The sequence below is a fragment of the Macrobrachium nipponense genome, chromosome 24 (assembly GCF_015104395.2).
Source record: "Macrobrachium nipponense isolate FS-2020 chromosome 24, ASM1510439v2, whole genome shotgun sequence".
In the NCBI taxonomy this organism is placed as follows: domain Eukaryota; kingdom Metazoa; phylum Arthropoda; class Malacostraca; order Decapoda; family Palaemonidae; genus Macrobrachium; species Macrobrachium nipponense.
In genome coordinates, this window is record NC_061091.1 from 5,747,844 (window position 1) to 5,767,451 (window position 19,608).

Here is a 19,608-nt window from a genome sequence, read left to right on the forward strand (position 1 = left end):
AGCATGTTCGGATACTTGCTGCTCCTCAGTCATGCAGAGGGACTGAAAAATTAAAATTAATTGAGTTGGGGATTCCATCTTAGTAATAGGTTCTCAGGGTAAAAATGGTAATTTCTTTTCATTGATTGTTCCATGTGATCTAATGAACGTTGTCTTTGATTTAATTTTACAAATTCAACTGAAATATCAACTTCTCTTAGTTATATGATTTCTGTTGTAATCGTTGATTGCATTATTATAGTTTGTAGTTTTTTTTCCTAATCTCTTGGCTCCTTGAACATTGTTGACCATTAAGTTTTCTCTATTGAAATTGCTTGAGATTGTGTGTATATATATGTGTGTCCAAACATGTGTGACATAGAGGGGCTTCATATTTTTGCTTTATCTTCCACAAATCTCCACTCATCTCAGAACTCTTCCAACAGGAACGTAGCTAACATCGCCATGTAATATTCTCCCATTGTTGTGAAAAGGTCAAGCTACTTCATCCTCCTTCTATCATGCTCCTCTACATCTGGTGTTTTGCTCTCTCGTAAGTCTCCCTGATGTTTCTCAAATACTTTCAGGTTTGCTTTAGCCTGACAGTAATTCACTCACAAGTAAGTTCAAGTCTTTTTTAGTCTGACAGTAAATTCACTGACAAGTAACTTCGGGTCTCCATTAGCCTGACTGTAAATTCACTCACAAGTAAGTTTAGGGCTTCTTTAGTGTGATTGTAAATTCACTCACAAGTACGTTCAGGTCTCCTTAAGTCCCTGGTTTTAGTCAAATTACCCCCCCCCACCACCCCATATAACTTCTTCATGACCTCGTAAACATCTGCTAGAGAAAATACATTATACAATGAGTTCCAAACTTTTCTGGTTAGGCGACCCTTGACTTGGGCTGGGAGACGGGCGATGCTGTTGCCCAATGAGTGGCTGTCTTTTTTGTTTATGCCAGTGTCCAGTTATTGCAAAATGGAATGGATGGTCATAATCACAAGTAATTAATGTAGTAACGATTATCAATCCTGGGAACTTCGTGTACAGTGACATACCAACCTGTGAACGCTTTAAGCACTATAAATTTTCATCTTGATCTTATGTCCTGCAGTTTTAGCCCCTGAAGGGTACTTCATTTCTCTCAGAAAGATCTGCTATGTCTTATTCAGCCATTCATAACCTCCTCCCTCTCTCTCTCTCTCTCTCTCTCTCTCTCTCTCTCTCTCTCTCTCTCTCCTCTCTCTCTCTATATATATATATATATATATATATATATATATATATATATATATATATATATAATATAGCAGTGTTATAGAACTAATAAATACATGAGCACGTGTTGCACAGAAATAAATTTCTTATATTGGGATCAGAACCCTGGTCCTTCAAAGGAAAGACTACGGTCAGTCGGTAACGTCCTAGCATTCCATTTGAGACCGGGGTTTGATCCGGAAGTGAGTCAGAAATTTATATCTGTGGAACAAGTATCATTGTCTTCGTTTAGAACTTCTTTCACATTCACGCTGGAGGAGTAGTTTGAATGAGATGGAAGTTCTAATGAATACTTGATCATATGTCTTACGGAAATAAATTTCAAACTCACATCGGGATCGAACCCCGGTCTCTGAAATGAAATGCTAGGGAGCTACCAACTGACCCTAGTCTTTCATTTGAAGGACCGGGGTTCGATCCCAGTGTGAGTAAGAAATGTTTGTTTGTCTATATATATATATTGTACAGTACATTATATATGCGTATGTGTAAGTAAATATCAGGCCAGCTTCTTAATATATATTTGTGTTTCAATTCCATTATATTAAAGGTACCTGTTTCAGTTAAAAAATCAAACTTTACTATATACTTATGTCTGGATCATTTCAGTGAATTATATCAAAATTTTCATTCGGTGATCTATATCAAATTAGAATAAAGTTGGACAAATATTAAATGGGGGTAATACTTTGTAATTCATTGTTCCTTAAATAATGAATATATGTACATGTAATCAATGCTGTAGACCTCTTGCTACCCAATCTATGACAAGAGAAGATCAAGCAAGAGCTATTGACCCAGCCCCTAGCCCTTCATCCTCTCTGCAAAAGAATGGTAAGAGTGAATACATTCATGCAAGCAAGCAAGACTTGAAATCTGAAACTATGAAGTGTAAATTAAGAATCTCACTGGACTACCATCCCTCAGTAATGGCTTAGCAACCATCATCTGCATGCTGAGTTCCAGCAAACCCTGACATAATTGTAGGCAGTGGGGTTTCCAACAGCACTATTAAGAATGAATTATTGGGTCTAGTATGAATCTTTGGTAGGCAACCTAATAAACAAATGTGGATGGCACCTCCTAACATCTCAGCCCACACCAGTGGATAGCAGAATTTCACTCTCACCTGCTGGCTGGAAAATGGGAGCTGTCTAGAGGATGAGTTTTAGTTGGCCTCGGGTGGTTTTTGCATGTGTTGCCACTGTCAATCATATAGTTCAATCCCAGGAAAACTGCTGCTGTTCTAGGGTTTTATGAAGAGTCCTAACAGCGAGGACAGGATTTGTTTTGAGAGGTTGCTGGCCAGTCAGGGTCATGTTTACCCCTTTGCTAACTTATTTCCAAAGGTGGGACTTATCAACAGATTGGTCACCCTTTAAGTTCCTGGGGTTTCTCTCATGGCAGCAACTGTAGTTTTGTGTCAGGTTCATATTGATGCTTGATGTTGCTTCACACTTCATTTATTCAACCAGCACAGCACAGCCTGTAGAATCCTATGCAAGTTTATGGATTGGGGCTGTGTTAATTAGTTTATGTGTCATAGGAAAAGATGTTTAAACTGAAATCCACTTGTTATAGAGAAGTTCCAACTCATAGAGTTTCAAGAGTAGTAGACTACAGCTTGACCTGTCAGAGATTGAAGAAAGATCAAAGGGAGACTAAGGAGCTTTGATGGATGTATATGATGGTCTGGTTCCTTGGAACAGCCTTCCACTTGGTTTCATTGCCTTCTGACTCATGGCTGAACTAGTTAGTGGTAGATAAAACTGTTAAAAATGATATTAAGGAAATTTAATGACACTGAAAAATAAGAATGAGATGATGTCAAGAACTTTTAAACTTTATAGCAGGGGAAAATGGAAACTAACAGATGTTCATTTAAATGTAAATAAAAGTAGGAAGGCAGAGCAGTCAAATTTATTCCACAGTTAATATTTTCTATTTAGATCTGTGGTTCAGTAATGTATATCATAAAACCTACTTGAGGAAGGGTTGTTGATCATTAGTGAAAAAGAAAAATAATGTGGGGGTTAACCACCTTTTGCGGCAATAGAATCTTGCTTTACATTCCTGTAGGCTTTCGAAAATAGAAATAATTCCATTCTCACCACTGTGCATGTTGTGAAAATCACACCTTGCGCAGTGGTGTTTTGTTTGCAAAATCTCATTAGAGAAATTAAATTTGCATTTCAGTTTGTGTGTTGTACAGAAGAGAAGAAATGTAATATAGCAGACGTTTTGAAGGTGATTGGAAAGGAAAAGGGAAAACATTGAAAACAAAACAGTGACTGAACCTCAAAGAGCTAAAGTAGGCAGAGCCAGGAAGTGTCACGTAGATGGTGGGTTGGTTGAAATAGTACGTGTTAAAATGGGGAATATGATGATGAAAGTGAATCAAGACGAATGAGGGTGAAAGCAAAGGTTTATGATAGACTGAATATGGGGCTAGGCTGTGGTTGTGGAGTAAGCAAGGTTGGTTTTAATAAGCTGGCATTATATACATTATATGATTAGATGAGCAGAAGATGGATGCTAAAAGGCTAAGTTATACCAACGTATACAAGATGTATGGTGGGATATTGATTATGAAAGTAAGGCAGAGAATATTAATATTGATAGGAAAAACAGCAGTGTGAGAGTTTAAGTGAGGAAGAAGGTGCACGGATTGAGTATTTGTAAAGAAAAATGAAAACCTTTAGTTAACAGGAGAGTGATGAGGTTGTATTGGGTAAGAAATGTATTGCGTGAAATTATAAGTTTTAAAGGTGAAAGCAGAGCATGTGGTAGAATGTGAAGCCGGGAAAGTGAGTGGCCTTGGGTAAAAAGTGTTTGAGACAATGGTGTGTCATGTCTTCAAATTGTATGTTATCTCTATAGCAGTAGTAAAGTTGTGGGTTAAGAAATGAGGTTATGAAGGGAGAGTTGAGCGGCTGACGTTTGTGGCTGATGTTGTGTTGGTTATGTTAGTGAAGAGAAACTGCAGAGTTTGTGGAAACTTTATAAGAGGGGCCAAATTGAAAGTAAATATGAGCAAGAGTGAAGTTGTAAAAGTAAATTTCATCTAGGGAGGTGGAACATTAGATGAATGGAATTTATGGGTGAAGTCAAACCACTAGGGCCCTAAGGTCTTTCAGCGCTATATATGGTGAAATACTGAGATTACATAATACAAAGGCGAGTGCTTGAAGAAAAAGTAAAGCCTTCATTTTACTCATAGCTTTCAGTTATTGACACACTTGTTTTCATACTTCAAAAATAACAAAAACTCTTCCTAGAAATCTTGATAGCTTTCTAAAAATGGAATAGGTCAGGAAAATCTGCATTGTAAATCATTCTCTGGTCATGCTAGGATGGAACAGTGAATATTATTATGGATGATGAGAAAGTGGATTTTGTTTGTCAGTCCAAAGCATCTAATAGCAACTGTAATGAATAATGACAGGATAAAGGATATGTAAAACAGATTAATCGAAACCCACATTGAATTGAATGTCGAGCTGTTGGACCGAGTCTCCTGTATCAGGAAGGAAGTGTGGTTATTTAATACAAATAGGAGTTTAAATGTTGAAGGCTTTGATCTGAATTGTTTTTTTTATGAGTCATGCAATAATGATTGAAAGTGAGAAATGGGGGGAATATAAAGGAGAAATGGTGGGAAGATTACCATAGGGAAGAATGTAAATCAGTGGTTTGAAATGGCTTGCGTATGTGTAAAGAAAAGAGAATTGGAGAGGAACTGAAAAGGAAGGCCTACCAAGGAAGTGAGAGAGGTAGGAGGGGGTTGTAAAGTCTGTGTAGAGGGATGTGTCTGCTGTTGATCAATGTTTTATGTAGGTACATGAAATGACTTGTTGGGGAGTTTTCTGTGTATTAGCTTCATCCTTGACTCGACAGTAAATCGGCAAATGTAATGCACCATTCTCATATTTTCCCTAGAGCTATCCATCGCCGTCTCCCGGGAAACAACATATATAACCCCCCTCCCCCCAAAAAAAAATCAATAATGTTTGGTTCTAGAGGTGGATGATAATTGACCATCTAGGCTTTGTGAAAATGAAGTTGTTCTCCGTGTAAATAGAATGGAGAATGATTGGTTTGGTCTACTCTCTAGTAGTTTAGTTGCAATAGATGTTGGGTAAACATTTCAGGGTGATTGATTCCAAGTGAAGTACGTTTCTGTAAGATCTTATAAACAGTTACTTTTTGCTATGAAATAGTTTGTCTTATTATGGTGGCTATCATGTGAAACTAAGATATTTTACACCACAGTTAGTAAATAAAAAGAAATAGAGGGTAGAACATTTTATTTCACATATTCCTTTATGTCATTCTCATTGATGCTTCATAATCATTTATGATGGTGCTCATCATGGAAGACTTTCACGTGGGTAAGCTTGAAGTTTGTGGTTTCATCAAAGACTCGTCTGTCTGGGACACGACGATCCAGAGGAAATCCCATGGGACGCTTGTCAGGGTAGATCTCTCCATGAGCTCCACAATGAGCATGAGTACCTCCGTGCTCAGATTCCACTTCAGGGTGAGTTAGGTCATAGCTTCCATCAGTGACTGCCAGAACGAGAGCAAATTCCATGCCGTCCCTCTTACCCTTGGGCAGAAGCATTCTGTTGGGGATGCCGCAAGACCTCTCATATTCGGGCATGCTAAAGCTGCCACTGTCAGCTGCATCCATGAGAGACTGGAAGCTTGGTACATCAGGAACAGTAACAGAAGAGTCGCCAGACTTTCTTACTACATGATTATTTCCTGGAGCCACTGGAAATGAAGTAATTGTTGACATTATTAAAAATGAAATACATTTCAAGGTTATTACTCAAATTTCATAAATAATGAATATTCATTACTGTTTTAAGCTGTCTGGAAAGCATATACATAAATAAAAATGGGAAGGAAAGCCATGAATAGCGAAACTTACATTTCTTCCAGAATTTGTCCATTTCAATGCAGTGCCAGGTACCATTGTTGAAATCGAAATGTTCCCCATTGTTGTCCTTCTCAGGGCAAAGATAAAGGCGGAATGTACCCACAACTTCGTTCCCATTGTTGTTATTGACATCGGCAACAAAGGCAAAATCATAGTGGTTCAAACGATGGACATTGGCCTTCAAGTCGACGTAGGCAATTCCTTCAGCAGAGTCGACAGCATTTCGAATGTCAAATTCATAGTCCTCAAAGTAAGTTTTGAGTTCTCCCTCAATGCCAAGGTTTTCAATAGATACACCAGGGAAGTCTAGGTCTTCATGTTTGTAAGGAGGAAGGCTGTACTTATGTTCCTTGAAGATATTATCCATATATTTGTGAAGTCGGAAGAATGTAGGATCACGAGTGGCTGTTTCAAAGTGTTCCATAACACCTGGAGGCATGTTGTATTTTCCATGAGGATCACCTTGACGGCCAAGCACAATGTGAGCCATGTTGTGGAGAGCTCCGTAATACTGGACATTGGGACTGTACATGGAAGATTCGATGATGTCACCAAGTTTGTCAACACCCTCATCATTCATGATGTCAATAACTTTTCCATCCTTGTCAGTAATATATCCATGTGCTATGGCATCACGGATACGGCTTTCCATGATTATCATGTCTCTTACTCTAGCCACACCGTCAACATCTTCAAAGTGGACGTGGTCAGGACGAGCGGGGAATTCACCACCATATTTGTAGATAGTGTGTGGTGCAAAACCTTCAATAATGGGTTTCTCCCACTGAAGTTCACCTACCATATCCAAGTAGTTGGAAAGACGCTCAGAATCAAAGCGAACAGTGAGCTGATGATGAACCCAGAAGAAAAGTTCTCCCTTGCGGTCCAAGTGACCACCATATTTGTCCTCCCACCAGAAGGGGAAATCCATATGCCAAGTAACGTGATGGACATTCATTCCAATATCTTCTCCAAAGTAGGCCACACGTTGTTCCTTATTTTTCTTTGTACCTGTGAATTCCATCTCAAATGTACCTGGTGTGTTGGTCATCTTTGCAGTGTAAGCCTTTTGGATAACTTCACTGTTTGTGAACATGTGAGGAGTAACTTCATAGAGTGGGGGAAGAACAATGCCATGTCCAAGATCAGAATGAATAACAGCAGTGTAAAGGGCATACACAAACTCTCCTTCATTCATGTGTTCACGCCAGTATGCAGCATTGTGAACAGCACATTCCCAGGTCTTGCACTGCATGAGGACTTCAAAGAGCATAAGAGCCTCCTCCCTCTGACGTTCGTTGAAAAGGGAGAACCAGTGATGCTGCTGAAGGAGCCTGTGGTCCTTCAGTTCTTGGACTAAGTGTTTGGCAGATTCTCCTCCATCCTTATATTGTGACACATCACCTACAGGGTCAAAGGATGCGGCATATCCTTTCAGTTCATCAAATTGCAGGTGGTCGTACACTTTCCACAGCAGGCGGTTAACATCCTGCTGTCTCTTGGCCAGTGGGACTTCTGTGTTGAAGATAAATTATTATATTAAAATATGATGAAGTAATTACTCCCAGTTTTCATGTCTATTTGCTTGATCACTTTATTTACAGTGTGTTATTAAAATTTTTCCTCGAAATTGTAAATTATATTTTCGAGGAGGAAATTATAACTATAGAAGTTTTATGACTAACGAAAGAAATGTATCTCAAGTTTACTTGGGCAATATACTAAATCGAGTACTTTAAAACTGGTTGAAAAATCCTGTGAATAATTTTTAGATTGTGATATTTTTGCAGGCTTACAATACTCGGAAAGAACTGCATAGCCCTAATTCACTTTAGTAATCATATTTTATTTGAGTGGCATCATCAGTCAGTTTATTCTATGATTCTTCTCTGCAGTTATTATTTTGAAGGGTTATTATTAACAACACTCGAATGTGACAAGGCTAAAAGGCTATTGACCTTATGAAAGAAATGAGAGACAGACTGGCAGACAGAGAAAACAGATGAAGAAAATGAAGAAGTATTAAGACATGAATGCAAGGATGCATGGCTCTTCAAAATACCGTAGTACCACAGCTTCTCTCAATCATATGAATTTTAGAACCAACAATACTCCTGGGGAGGCCGTTCCAAAGTTAGTTGTAAAAGTATGAGCCTTGTGCCACTTGGTAGTGTGGCAATATTATGCCTTAGAAGAATTTTGACAGTGATGCTCTGGTAAAGCAAGCAGCATGCGCTGGTCACTGGGACTAAGGACACTAAAGACGATAATGAAAGATTCCCGTAGAAATACAACTCGAGAAGACAGCCAAAGTGGACATCTTTTGGTGATGGTGGTAAACACTATGCGTCGATGAAGGTTTTGGCGCTTGGTTATCTCTGAGAGAAACATTATTCTTTGAGTCTTCTTAACAACGGAGTCATTTTGATTCTTGGCTACAATTAATGATCCATTTTGGGAGTCAGTCCTCCATTTTGAGCCATCGAAATTAAAAATAGAACCGTCATGGTGTGTTATGCACTTACCTGCGGCAGCAAATGCCACCAGAACAAAGAGGACAGTCACTTTCATGGTGATGTGCCAAGTGTCGTGGTTCTTGCTCCTTATATACTAGTTTATATCTGCAATGGGAGGCAAAGTCCAAGAGAAGTAAAAAATACACTTCAGTTGTCCATACATTTGTATAGTTATCAGATAAAAGGGTGATAAACAAGAAGATAACTGTGGCTTGAGGAGTCACTGTGGAAGAGGTAGTGTCCTGTTGCACCTAACGAGGTTTGATATTGGAACAGTGACCTCCAGTGATGAAAATAAAGCCAGTCAAGAGAATGGAAGTCACTTTGTTATGTTTTGCGGTTGTCACATTTTGCAAAGCATCGTAGAATAAGATTGTTTGCTGGTGTAATGATCTCTACGAGTGTCTTTCGAGAAATAATGAAGTGTTCGACTTCTTAGCTCGTGTTCTTGACCTCCAAATAAAGAAATTAATTTTTTTCTTGGTCATTGATTTATAACTGAATTTCCATTTTTTGTCGCAGTTTAGCAGCCTTTGTAAGCAAAACTATCACATCCCGGATTAGCAGTAAATGCTTAATTGCTAGTTTTCTCTGTTATAATCAAGCAGTGATGTGGGCTATTACTTGAAGATAGGACACGTAGCAGCCCTACATCAGTCTCAAGAAAATAACATTCAGCTCTTGCTACATGAAGAAACTAGAACAGAAGTACAATTCATTGTACTTCTGTTCTAGATAGGGAGATTTTATGAATAAAAGAATTCTCTTACAAAATTAAAAAGAAAAACCTGTACAGGGAGAAATGTGGTTGCATACCTTTTGTGCCAATGTTTTAGGGAGTACTAAACAGCACGCACTCTAGGAAAATTGCAGAACTGAAAACATTCAAGTAGGAGAACAACAAAAGCAGAGATACATCATAGAATCAGTCAGTATATAGGTGAACACCAGGGTGTAGCATCATAGAACTTGAAGAGGACAAGAGCATTACCAGAGCAAGGAAATGTATATGATATCTCAATTGATGTTATGGAGTTCAGTCATGATTTGTCAAAACTCTCCTAAACTAGATAACAAGTATACCCTGTACTGCTCATTCAGGCCCTTGTAATATAAACTAAACTATGGTTGACTATTGATTAACGGTTTGATTCACTTGTAGTGGTTCCACAGCATCTATGGTCATCCTCAATGAGGCTGACTGTGCAGTGCAATGTTATGGATGATCAGCAGAACAGCAGTTGAATTTGATGGATAGAAATGAGCAGAGAATGGATTGTGAAAAGTATCCTTTGTGTTGAACCGGGAGGAATGTTATACTGGCATATTGAAATTTGGTCGGTACACGGACGGGATGCCGAATGCATTTTTGTCGAAGGACAAGAAGCAGAAGCCAGGAAGCCGAACGGACAGAATGCCGAACAGACATAATTACGAACAGACAATGCCGAACAGACATTAAGTCGAACGGACAAAATGCCGAATATTGCTAAGATTACGAAAGATAAATATAAGCAAAAATAATAATAGTTAACAATTTTTGACTTTTCACTAATTCGATCATTACTATTTAACTGCTTGTTTAATTAACAATTACCTAGTTTACTAATACTGCTTTGTAGTTATATATTTTTTTCTGTATTCAAATTTGACTATGGATTTTATTTTTTTCGAGTTCAACCATGGAATTCACTAAGACAGGACGTGGTGGCCGAAAATTGCTTCATAATGGATATTCATACGTTGTCGATAAAACTGTTAAAGAAACTAGTTACTGGAGATGTGAGCGACGAAAAGTGTGCGATGGTAGAATTAGAACGATCAGTGATACCGAACATGGACAAGCTTCAGATCATTCACATCCTCCCGACGGTGCTCATAATACCATTTTAAAAGCTTTGGATAAAATGAAGACTTCAGCAGAACAAACAGAAGAGGTAACAAGCCGTGAAATAAATAATGTCTTGGAAGAACTGCCGCTCAGCATTGCTGGTTCTATACCTAAAAGAGGAACACTCGCAAAAATGGTAAGGCGAGCAAGAAAGAATGAAGAAAGTGAAGACTTGGACATGACAACCCGTGGCGAGAATTTTCGTCGTTATGAAACCACCTCTGTTACAATTTTATCGACAGAAAATAACTGAATTATTATCTAAAAAACAAGCATGGTTTGCCGATGGAACATTTGACTCCGCTCCTTTAAGCAAACAGCTTTATACCATACATGCCATTGTTTTAAAAAGTAAAACCTTACCGTTGGTGTATTGTATTGCCAGTAACATAGAAGAAAAAACATATGACGAAATTTTTTGGATTTTTAAAAAGCAGAGGTGTTCAGGAGCCTGATTCAATAACTGTTGATTTCGAAAGAACAACAATAAATAGCATTAAAAAGAATTTTCCTAATACATCTATTTCAGGTTGTTTCTTTCATTTCGGCCAATGTTTATGGCGGAATATCCGGTCTTGTGGTCTACAGCAGTGGTATGTTGAACCCAGTAAGGCTATTTTCATCAAGCAGTTACAAGCACTTGCTTTCGTCCCACCTGCTGATGTACATGATTTATTTGACGAATTGGTGAATTCCTTAGATGCTGAAACTGATGAATTACTAAGTGATTTTTTGGTTTACTTCGAAAGTACGTGGTTAGGGATAATCCAGCGAGGTCGAAGGAGGAAACCATTGTTTGATGTTGATTTGTGGTCTGTTCACACTAGAGTTAATGATAATTTACCGAGAACAAACAATTCCCTTGAAGGCTAGCATCAGGCTTTTAAAAAGAGAATTAATGTAACCCATCCAACACTCACCAAATTACTACAGGTTATCAGAAATGAACAAGCATGTAATGAAATTCTAATTGAGCAGGCTTTTGCAGGGATTAATATATCACGACCTAACAAGAAATACGATGCCATTAAAGATAGAATAAAATCCATATTTTGTTCTTATGATAAGGACGAAGGATTAAGTGTTTCTACGATCTCTGGCTCACAATTTTTAAATATTTTACTTTTAAAAACATCGTCGAAATAAAATAATTATCAAGCATTTTACTTTTATTTTGCTCCTTTTGTCTTTTGTATGTGTTCTGAAATTTTCAAAACAAACAAAGAAAAAGCCTTCTTATCGATTTTCTAACGACTGAAGAAAAAAAAACTATTATTGTTTTTTTACTTAGTCAAATTTGAATAAATAAAAAATATATATCACTACAAAGCAGTATTAGTAAACTAGGTAATTGTTAATTAAACAAGTGGTTAAATAGTAATTATCGAATTAGTGAAAAGTTATCTGTCCTTTCAGCAAATGTTATCATCCTATTATTATTTTTGCTTATATTTATCTTTCGTAATCTTAGCAATATTCGGCATTTTGTCCGTTCGACTTAATGTCTGTTCGGCATTGTGTCTGTTCGGCATTATGTCTGTTCGGCTTTCTGTCCGTTCGGCTTCCTGGCTTCTGCTTCTTGTCCTTCGACAAAAATGCATTCGGCATCCCGTCCGTGCAAGGAAATTTGCTTCCTGAATTTGGAAAATACAGCAAAATCCCTGCAGAAAGATGATGTCTTTCTGAAGGTGAAGGCTATACCAAGTTTGAGTGTGGGTTCGTTGGCTGTCATATGGATAACGTCTCCAAGAGCTTTTATGGTAAAATAAAATAATCTCAGTCGATTTCACAGTGAATTCTAGGACATTAAAACTTGTGAAACAATAGATATTGTTGACACATGTTGAATTCGGTATGTAAATACCCAGGAAAAACTGGATAAGGCCTTTGAAGGCTACTGTCACCTGACTGTCAAGTTAAGATAAGGATGTAGCCAGGTTTCTGTCAAAAAGTGGGATATAATAATGTAACCCTTGACTTTTTACCAACTTTCTTCTAGCAGAATAACCATAATTCCGTTGAGGATAGAGATGTGTATTTCTGGTGATGTAAGTTCACTCTCGACGTGGTTCGGAAGTCACGTAAAGCCGTTGGTCCCGTTGCTGAATAACCACTGGTTGCATGCAACATAAGAACACTATACAAACAAACAAACAAATACAAACAACAATAATCGAGTTAAAATGGTTCAAGTAGATAATTATGACTGTTCCTTGTGGCAATGTGATACAGGAAACCAAAACTGACAATGTATGTAGGGTCACAACTGAGCTCAAAAAGGGCTGGAAAACCACATTATCTTGGGAGTGAGGAATAAAGAAGAAGAACCTAACTAGTATCTAAGTTTGGATCACTTGAAAATTTAATGAAAGTCAAGTATAGGTGCTGTAAGCAATTTAAATGTCAGATTTCCGCAAGCACGTTGCAGTCTCGGGAAAGTTGGGATAATTACCCCCAACCACAGCAATCAGATTGTTCAGAAAGCCAACCCGCTTTAGTGCCCATTAACTGTGCATTCTTCCAAGGCAGACCGGAGACGTGTTTGGCTTGAAACCGACAGGTTAACTTAGATAGTGATTTCCTCAGCAGTAAAACTTACTTTAGGTAAGGCCCCGTAGGGGGTAATGCCGTCAGTGCACAGTGACGCACCTCACCCTGTGCACTGTAGGCATTACTTAAGGTTCTTTGCAGCACGCTTCGGCCCCTACCTGCAACCCCTTTCGTTCCTCTTACTGTGCCTCCTTTCATATTCTCTTTCTTCCATCTTACTTTCCAGTCTCTCATCTGCTTTGAGGTTTTCCTCCTGTTACGCCATCCATACCTTTTGCTGTCAGTTTCCATTTCAGCGCTGAATGACCTCATAGGTCCCATTGCTTGGCCTTTGGCCTTAATTCTATATTCCACTTCATCCTTTAGGTAAGAAATTTCCTCTCTAGAGTATATTTATTAAAAGGCCTCAGTTGACCTTTCGTAGGCCATAGAAAATTCCTATTTTTAGTTATGATTACGAAGTCTGGATTATAACAACGCCATATCACTTCTTTGGTCCCAGCGCTGAGCCTTGGGTCTGAATTTCAAGCGCCATTCCATTCAACTGTTCCTCGAGACCTACATAAGTGCTGTCCTGACGTTATAATGGTCATTATCCTAGTGTCGTGTTACTACTGGTAACTTACTTCATGGGGTTTTGGTTGAGTTTTAGCTTACCTCTTTCTGTTTTATATTAATTCATTCTAGCCTCGCCGTTGATTGCGTGAACCATATATATATATATATATATATATATATATATATATATATATATATATATATATATATATATATATATATAGTATGTGTGTGTGTATGTATGTATGATGATGTATGTATGTATGTATGTATGTAGCACGGAGGAACACGTACTTGAGAACATCCTTCAATCCAAGGTAGAAGGGTTAATGAAACAGGGACCTGGAACAAGTACTTTCGTAGTATGTCCTACATTTTCAAGTTCACACTGAATATAAAAGAAGTTGACAGGCCTTCACTTACAAAGTCGGAAAGAGGGGGCGAAGGGTTACAATATATTAATCTGGGCGGCACACTGGTCAAAGGGAATTTAATTCGAAAAACAATACACTGTATTAGTAACATGAAATTTACAAAAATGTTCAAACACTGAGTGAGAAACGAACATTTTTGTAAATTAATGTTACTAATACAAAGCGTATTGTTTTTCGAATTAAATTCCCTTTGACCAGTGTCTCTGACTGCAAAGCTCCTAAATCCTTCGGGGTTTTACTAAATTTGTACTGTCCGGCCGTATATGGCTCTTTGTTTTCAAAAAGTATTGTTTTCTGACTAAATTACCTGTGACCACGTGTGGGTGGCTGCTTTTAAAATCTTTAATCTAGCCCACAGGATTTTTTTTTTCGTTTCTTTAAAGTGAATTGGACCATTTGTTGATCCTGTAATGTCCGTTTGTATGTGCTCACCTGTACTGCTTTTTTCTCTGTTCTGATCAGTCTTGCCTTAAGTAAAGGGTCGTTAAAATCGAAAGATCTCGGCAATTCTCATGTTTTCATTTCCCTCTGTGGCATTACTTTTACATGTATGTATATATATATATATATATATATATATATATATATTTATTTATATATATATATATATATATATATATATATATATATATATATATATATATATATATATATTCCTTATACTTTTCCACTTGGGTAGAAGTATATTTATTTATATAGTATTTGAATGTCTCTTTTATGGTTCTTTGTTTATTTATTTTCAATATATATATATATATATATATATATATATATACTATATACATATATATATATATATATATATATATATATATATATATATACATAAATACATACATACATACATGTGCACATACATACATGTGCATGTACATAATGTACATTTAATTTAGTGGGCCACATCAAAAACGATGATAAAATGATTTGTCATACACTATGAGTTTTAGTCAGTATTATTCACTTATTGCAAATACATTGGATTTAGAAGATTGTACAATCTAATATGTCGAAAATTAAAATGACAAATTTAGACATTTGTGCCACACGGGGTCTGTTAAGGAAATGAAAAAGTATCTTCATAAGAAGCTGTTATTTTATTTTTTTTAAGGCTTTCAGTTTTTAAGCTAAAATTTTAGATCTTATGACAATAAAAATTTAAGTCATGTGACAATAAAAAGATGGCAGCATTCTGCTCCTATATTAACAAGCGTTGGTGACAATTAAAACGTTAAGATATTTTTCTTTGGTCATTTAATGTCCTACAATAGTGAATTTGCGTTCATCATGGTAAACTTTCACGTGGCTGAATTTGATGTTAGTGGTTTCATCAAAGACGCGCCTGTCTGGAATCCTGCGATCCAGAGGGAAGCCCATGGGGCGCTTGTCAGGGTAGACTTCTCCGTGAGCACCGCAGTGAGCGTGAGTGCCGCCATGCTCTGAATCTACATCAGGATGAGTGAGGTCGTAGCTACCGTCTGTGACAGCCAAGAAGAGTGAGAAGTCCATGCCGTCCTTCTTACCCTTGGGCAGGAGCATCCTGTTGGGAATTCCGCAAGCCCTTTCGAATTCGTGCATGTCGAAGCTGCCACTGTCAGCAGCATCAATAAGAGACTGGAAGCTTGGTACGTCTGGAACGGTGACTGCCGATTCGCTTGACTTCCTTTCAATGTGGTTAGCCCCAGGAGACACTGTAGAAATAAAAGTAAAGCATATTTATAACAATAATTAAAAAATAATGAGTGTAATGTAGAATAAATGAAATATGCCCTTTATATCTGAATAAATGTTGACAAAGATCCAAAGTTATTACTTACATTTCTTCCAAAACTTGTCCATTTCAATGCAATGCCAGTGACCATTTTCATAATAGAATCTCTCTCCATTGCTGTCAAAGTCAGGGCACAAATACAGACGGAAAGTAGCAACTACTTCATTGCCATTGTTGTTGTTGATGTCAGCAACAAAGGAGAAGTCGTGGTGATTAAGACGAGCAACATGTGCCTTTAGTTCCACATCAGCAATGCCTGCAGCACTGTCTACAGCATTTCGCAGGTCAAACTCATAATCTTCAAAATAAGTTCGAAGAGGTCCCTTCACTGCAATGCTTTCTACATCAATTCCAGGGAAATCCAAGTCCTCATGAGTGTATGGAGTAAGTGAATCCTTGTGTTCCTTAAAGATATTATCCATATATTTATGAAGTCTGAAGAATGTAGGATCACGAGTGGCTGTTTCAAAGTGTTCCATAACACCTGGGGGCATGTTGTATTTTCCATGGGGATCACCTTGACGACCAAGCATGATGTGAGCCAAGTTATGGAGTGCACCATAATACTGAACATTAGGACTGTACATTGATGACTCAATAATGTCACCAAGTTTGTCAATTCCCCTATCATTCTTGATGTCAATGACTTTTCCATCCTTGTCAGTTATATATCCATGGGCAATAGCATCACGGATGCGGCTTTCTGTGATAATCATGTCACGGACTCTAGCTACTCCATCAACGTCTTCAAAGTGAATGTGGTCTGGGCGAGCTGGGAATTCACCACCATATTTGTATACAGTGTGTGGGGCAAAACCTTCTTCAACTGGTTTTTCCCAGTGAAGCTCGTCCACCATATCCAGGTAGTTGGAGAGACGCTCAGAATCAAAGCGAACAGTGAGCTGATGATGAACCCAGAAGAAGAGTTCTCCCTTGCGGTCCAAGTGATGTCCATATTTGTCTTCCCACCAGAAGGGGAAATCCATGTGCCAAGTGACGTGGTGCACATTCATGCCAATGTCCTCTCCAAAGTACGCCACACGTTGTTCCTTGTTCTTTTTGGTACCAGTGAACTCCATATGGAAGCTTCCTGGGGTATTGGTCATCTTGGCAGTGTACGCTTTCTGGATAACTTCACTGTTTGTGAACATGTGAGGAGTAACTTCATAAAGTGGGGGGAGAATAATGCCATGTCCAAGATCAGAGTGAATGACAGCAGTGTAAAGGGCATACACAAACTCTCCTTCGTTCATGCGCTCTCGCCAGTATGCTGCATTGTGTACTGCGCAATCCCAAGTCTTGCACTGCATGAGTACATCGAAAAGCATCAGAGCTTCTTCCCTCTGGCGTTCATTGAAAAGAGAGAACCAGTGGTGCTGCTCCAAAAGTCTGTGATCCTTCAGTTCCTTGACAAGATGGTGTACAGCTTCACCTCCATCCTTGTACATAGAGGTGTCAGCCTCAGGATCAAAGCTTTCAGCATATCCTTTCAAGTCATCAAAGTGTAGGTGATCATATACTTTCCAGAGTAGATGGTTCACATCCTTTTGTCTCTTAGCCACTGGAACATCTAAAATACAAGAAGAAAAAAAGATTTTTAAAAAAGTACGTTAGAAAGAAAAACGTCATTGTAATGAGAACGGTAATTGAACCTTAATTTTGTCTAAAAACTCTTTACATGCGATGGCAAACCACTTCGTTTGACATTCCTGATAACACAACACTGACAGTATCTACCAAACCCCAGAAAATGAGTAACCAATGGCTACTTGAATCTCACAAACTATTAAACTTTCCATTTACTGGATCAGCATCCAGATCTGGAACAATCTGAAAACTGAATCAGCACTTTCTTAGCCCATATCCCAAAACCCAACAATATCTTTTTAGAATATTCTGTAATTCTTTGGGATATATTGTTGACAAATTAGAAAGAGCAACCGACCAAAGGTTCTGAGCATGACCAAGGCCACTGAGGACACACACACACACACACACACACACACAAAAGGTTCATGCGGCTAAAGGCCTGTCTACACTAGGAAATATTGTTTTGCAAACAATGTTTCCTGTCCAGACCTCAGTTGTCGTCAGGATGCTTGTCGGTGCGGTAGCCTCTGTATTCTAATTGGCCATTTTAACGCATTCGAGGAGGGATAAGAGAAAGAAAAGCGATGGGTGAGGAAGTTTTTTTTAGAAAAAGGAGCATGTCATGCTGACATTCTTTCGTGGAATTGAAAGTAGGTACATATATACACGTATGCATGCATCTATGTATACATACATTGTACTTGTTTATATTTACATGTATAAGTATATACATACATTATACATGTGTATTTATACATATACACACAGAAACACTAAATGTTTTCCATTCTGGATGGGAAACAAAATATGCAGTAAAAAGTATTTGCAAACTTTGCTTGCAAACAATGTTTCCTAATGTGGATGACAGGCCTCAAGATGAAAAGTTTGCAAACAATGTTTCCTAATGTGGATGACAGGCCTATTAAGATGCCACAATTCCAATCTCACCTGAAGCATCGCTCTGGAAGCCGTCCAGAGAGTGACTCTCGAAGCTAAAGCTGGGCCAGGCTGCGGCAGCAGCCAGCAGAGCGCACAAGACAAACACCTTCATTGTGTGCTGTGCCGGACCAGGGGAATCGGGGGCTCTTATATACACGCTGGCCTGGCAAGGCCGAGGCAAAGTCCGTCGCCTGTGTCACCGTGAAATCAGCAGACACTACATACCTATTGGCCTCAGATAAGGATAGTACAGTCGATTGCTCTTATCATCATCGAACGATTCTGTCAACCTCTTGTTTTCTGCTCTAGAGCTGCTTGGTGCAGAGACACAGACACACACACGACGGCAGTTGTGATACAAAAAGACCGGCATAACAAAAATAGTTGTAGGTACATGGCGGTTTTTATGAGCTTATGAGCTACAAAAAAGGTTGGTCAGCGAAGACCGTCTGAACTGATCTAGATTACAGCATTAGTTTCTTGGGGGGAAGTCTGGTAAAAGTATTTCATATACATGACACAGATTAAATGGTCTAAGTCTGTTACAAAGGGAGATGCAAATGCTCTTATTTTAAGGTCACTAAAAGGGCAACGATTTTGCTCATTCATCACGTCCTTACTTTTAATTACACTGCAGAAACGGTTTTAAAAAGAACAACTTCGTTCTCAACGTTGCCCGTCTTGTAATGGCCATACGTTCAACATAAACGCTCCTGCTTGAGTATGAATGACTCGTAAAAAACGCAGTTGACCTTATTAGAATTAGAAAGTAAGTGGGGTTGTACATGCACATCCATCATATCTGAAAAAATCCTGAGCTTTATGCTTGGAATAACCTTTTACAAGTTTTCACTACAGTGTTATTGAAAATGTCTGTCAGCCAATGCAAATCAGATATAAAAAAAAATAAGCAACATGTTGCTGTGGGAGATGCGGAAGGTCCAGTCACTAAACCTTGTATGAATTTAGCGTTAAAAGTTCTCACATTGTGAATCTTGTTTTGATTCTGTGAGTATCAGAAGTCGCTACTAGACGTCCTCCCATTGTTCTTACCTGACGAGTGAAAGGAGCATGTTTAAGCAAAGGTATGAACCTAAGACGTTTTTGTTCTTTCAGAACACATCAGGAAAACTTGAAAGTTGTTCACGACAGGCAATG

At 38.3% G+C, this 19,608-nt stretch overlaps 3 protein-coding genes across 3 annotated transcripts in view; 1 reads left to right on the top strand and 2 right to left on the bottom strand.

Annotated features, from left to right (window-relative positions):
• Window positions 1-19,608, top strand: part of LOC135205775 (trypsin alpha-3-like) — a 281,700-nt gene that overhangs the window by 116,732 nt on the left and 145,360 nt on the right. The window lies entirely within an intron of this gene.
• On the bottom strand, window positions 5,552-8,790 carry LOC135205387 (hemocyanin B chain-like). Its single transcript, XM_064235880.1, has 3 exons — window positions 8,730-8,790; window positions 6,196-7,719; window positions 5,552-6,035 (listed from the first exon to the last, which is right to left on the bottom strand). Exons 1-3 carry the CDS (start codon window positions 8,773-8,775, stop codon window positions 5,611-5,613), a joined length of 1,995 nt encoding a protein of 664 aa, XP_064091950.1. The 5' UTR covers window positions 8,776-8,790; the 3' UTR covers window positions 5,552-5,610.
• On the bottom strand, window positions 15,233-18,615 carry LOC135205386 (hemocyanin B chain-like). The gene is made up of 3 exons (XM_064235879.1): window positions 18,460-18,615; window positions 15,968-17,491; window positions 15,233-15,841 (listed from the first exon to the last, which is right to left on the bottom strand). Exons 1-3 carry the CDS (start codon window positions 18,560-18,562, stop codon window positions 15,405-15,407), a joined length of 2,064 nt encoding a protein of 687 aa, XP_064091949.1. The 5' UTR covers window positions 18,563-18,615; the 3' UTR covers window positions 15,233-15,404.

Coding starts and splice junctions, on each gene's coding strand:
- LOC135205386 (XM_064235879.1), bottom strand. CDS start 18,562: ATGAAGGTGTTTGTCTTGTGCGCTCTGCTGGCTGCTGCCGCAGCCTGG. Junction 17,492..18,459: donor CTTCCAGAGCGATGCTTCAG/GTGAGATTGGAA, acceptor CTTGTATTTTAG/ATGTTCCAGTGGCTAAGAGA. Junction 15,842..15,967: donor GGACAAGTTTTGGAAGAAAT/GTAAGTAATAAC, acceptor TTATTTCTACAG/TGTCTCCTGGGGCTAACCAC.
- LOC135205387 (XM_064235880.1), bottom strand. CDS start 8,775: ATGAAAGTGACTGTCCTCTTTGTTCTGGTGGCATTTGCTGCCGCAG. Junction 7,720..8,729: donor GGTGGCATTTGCTGCCGCAG/GTAAGTGCATAA, acceptor TCTTCAACACAG/AAGTCCCACTGGCCAAGAGA. Junction 6,036..6,195: donor GGACAAATTCTGGAAGAAAT/GTAAGTTTCGCT, acceptor CTTCATTTCCAG/TGGCTCCAGGAAATAATCAT.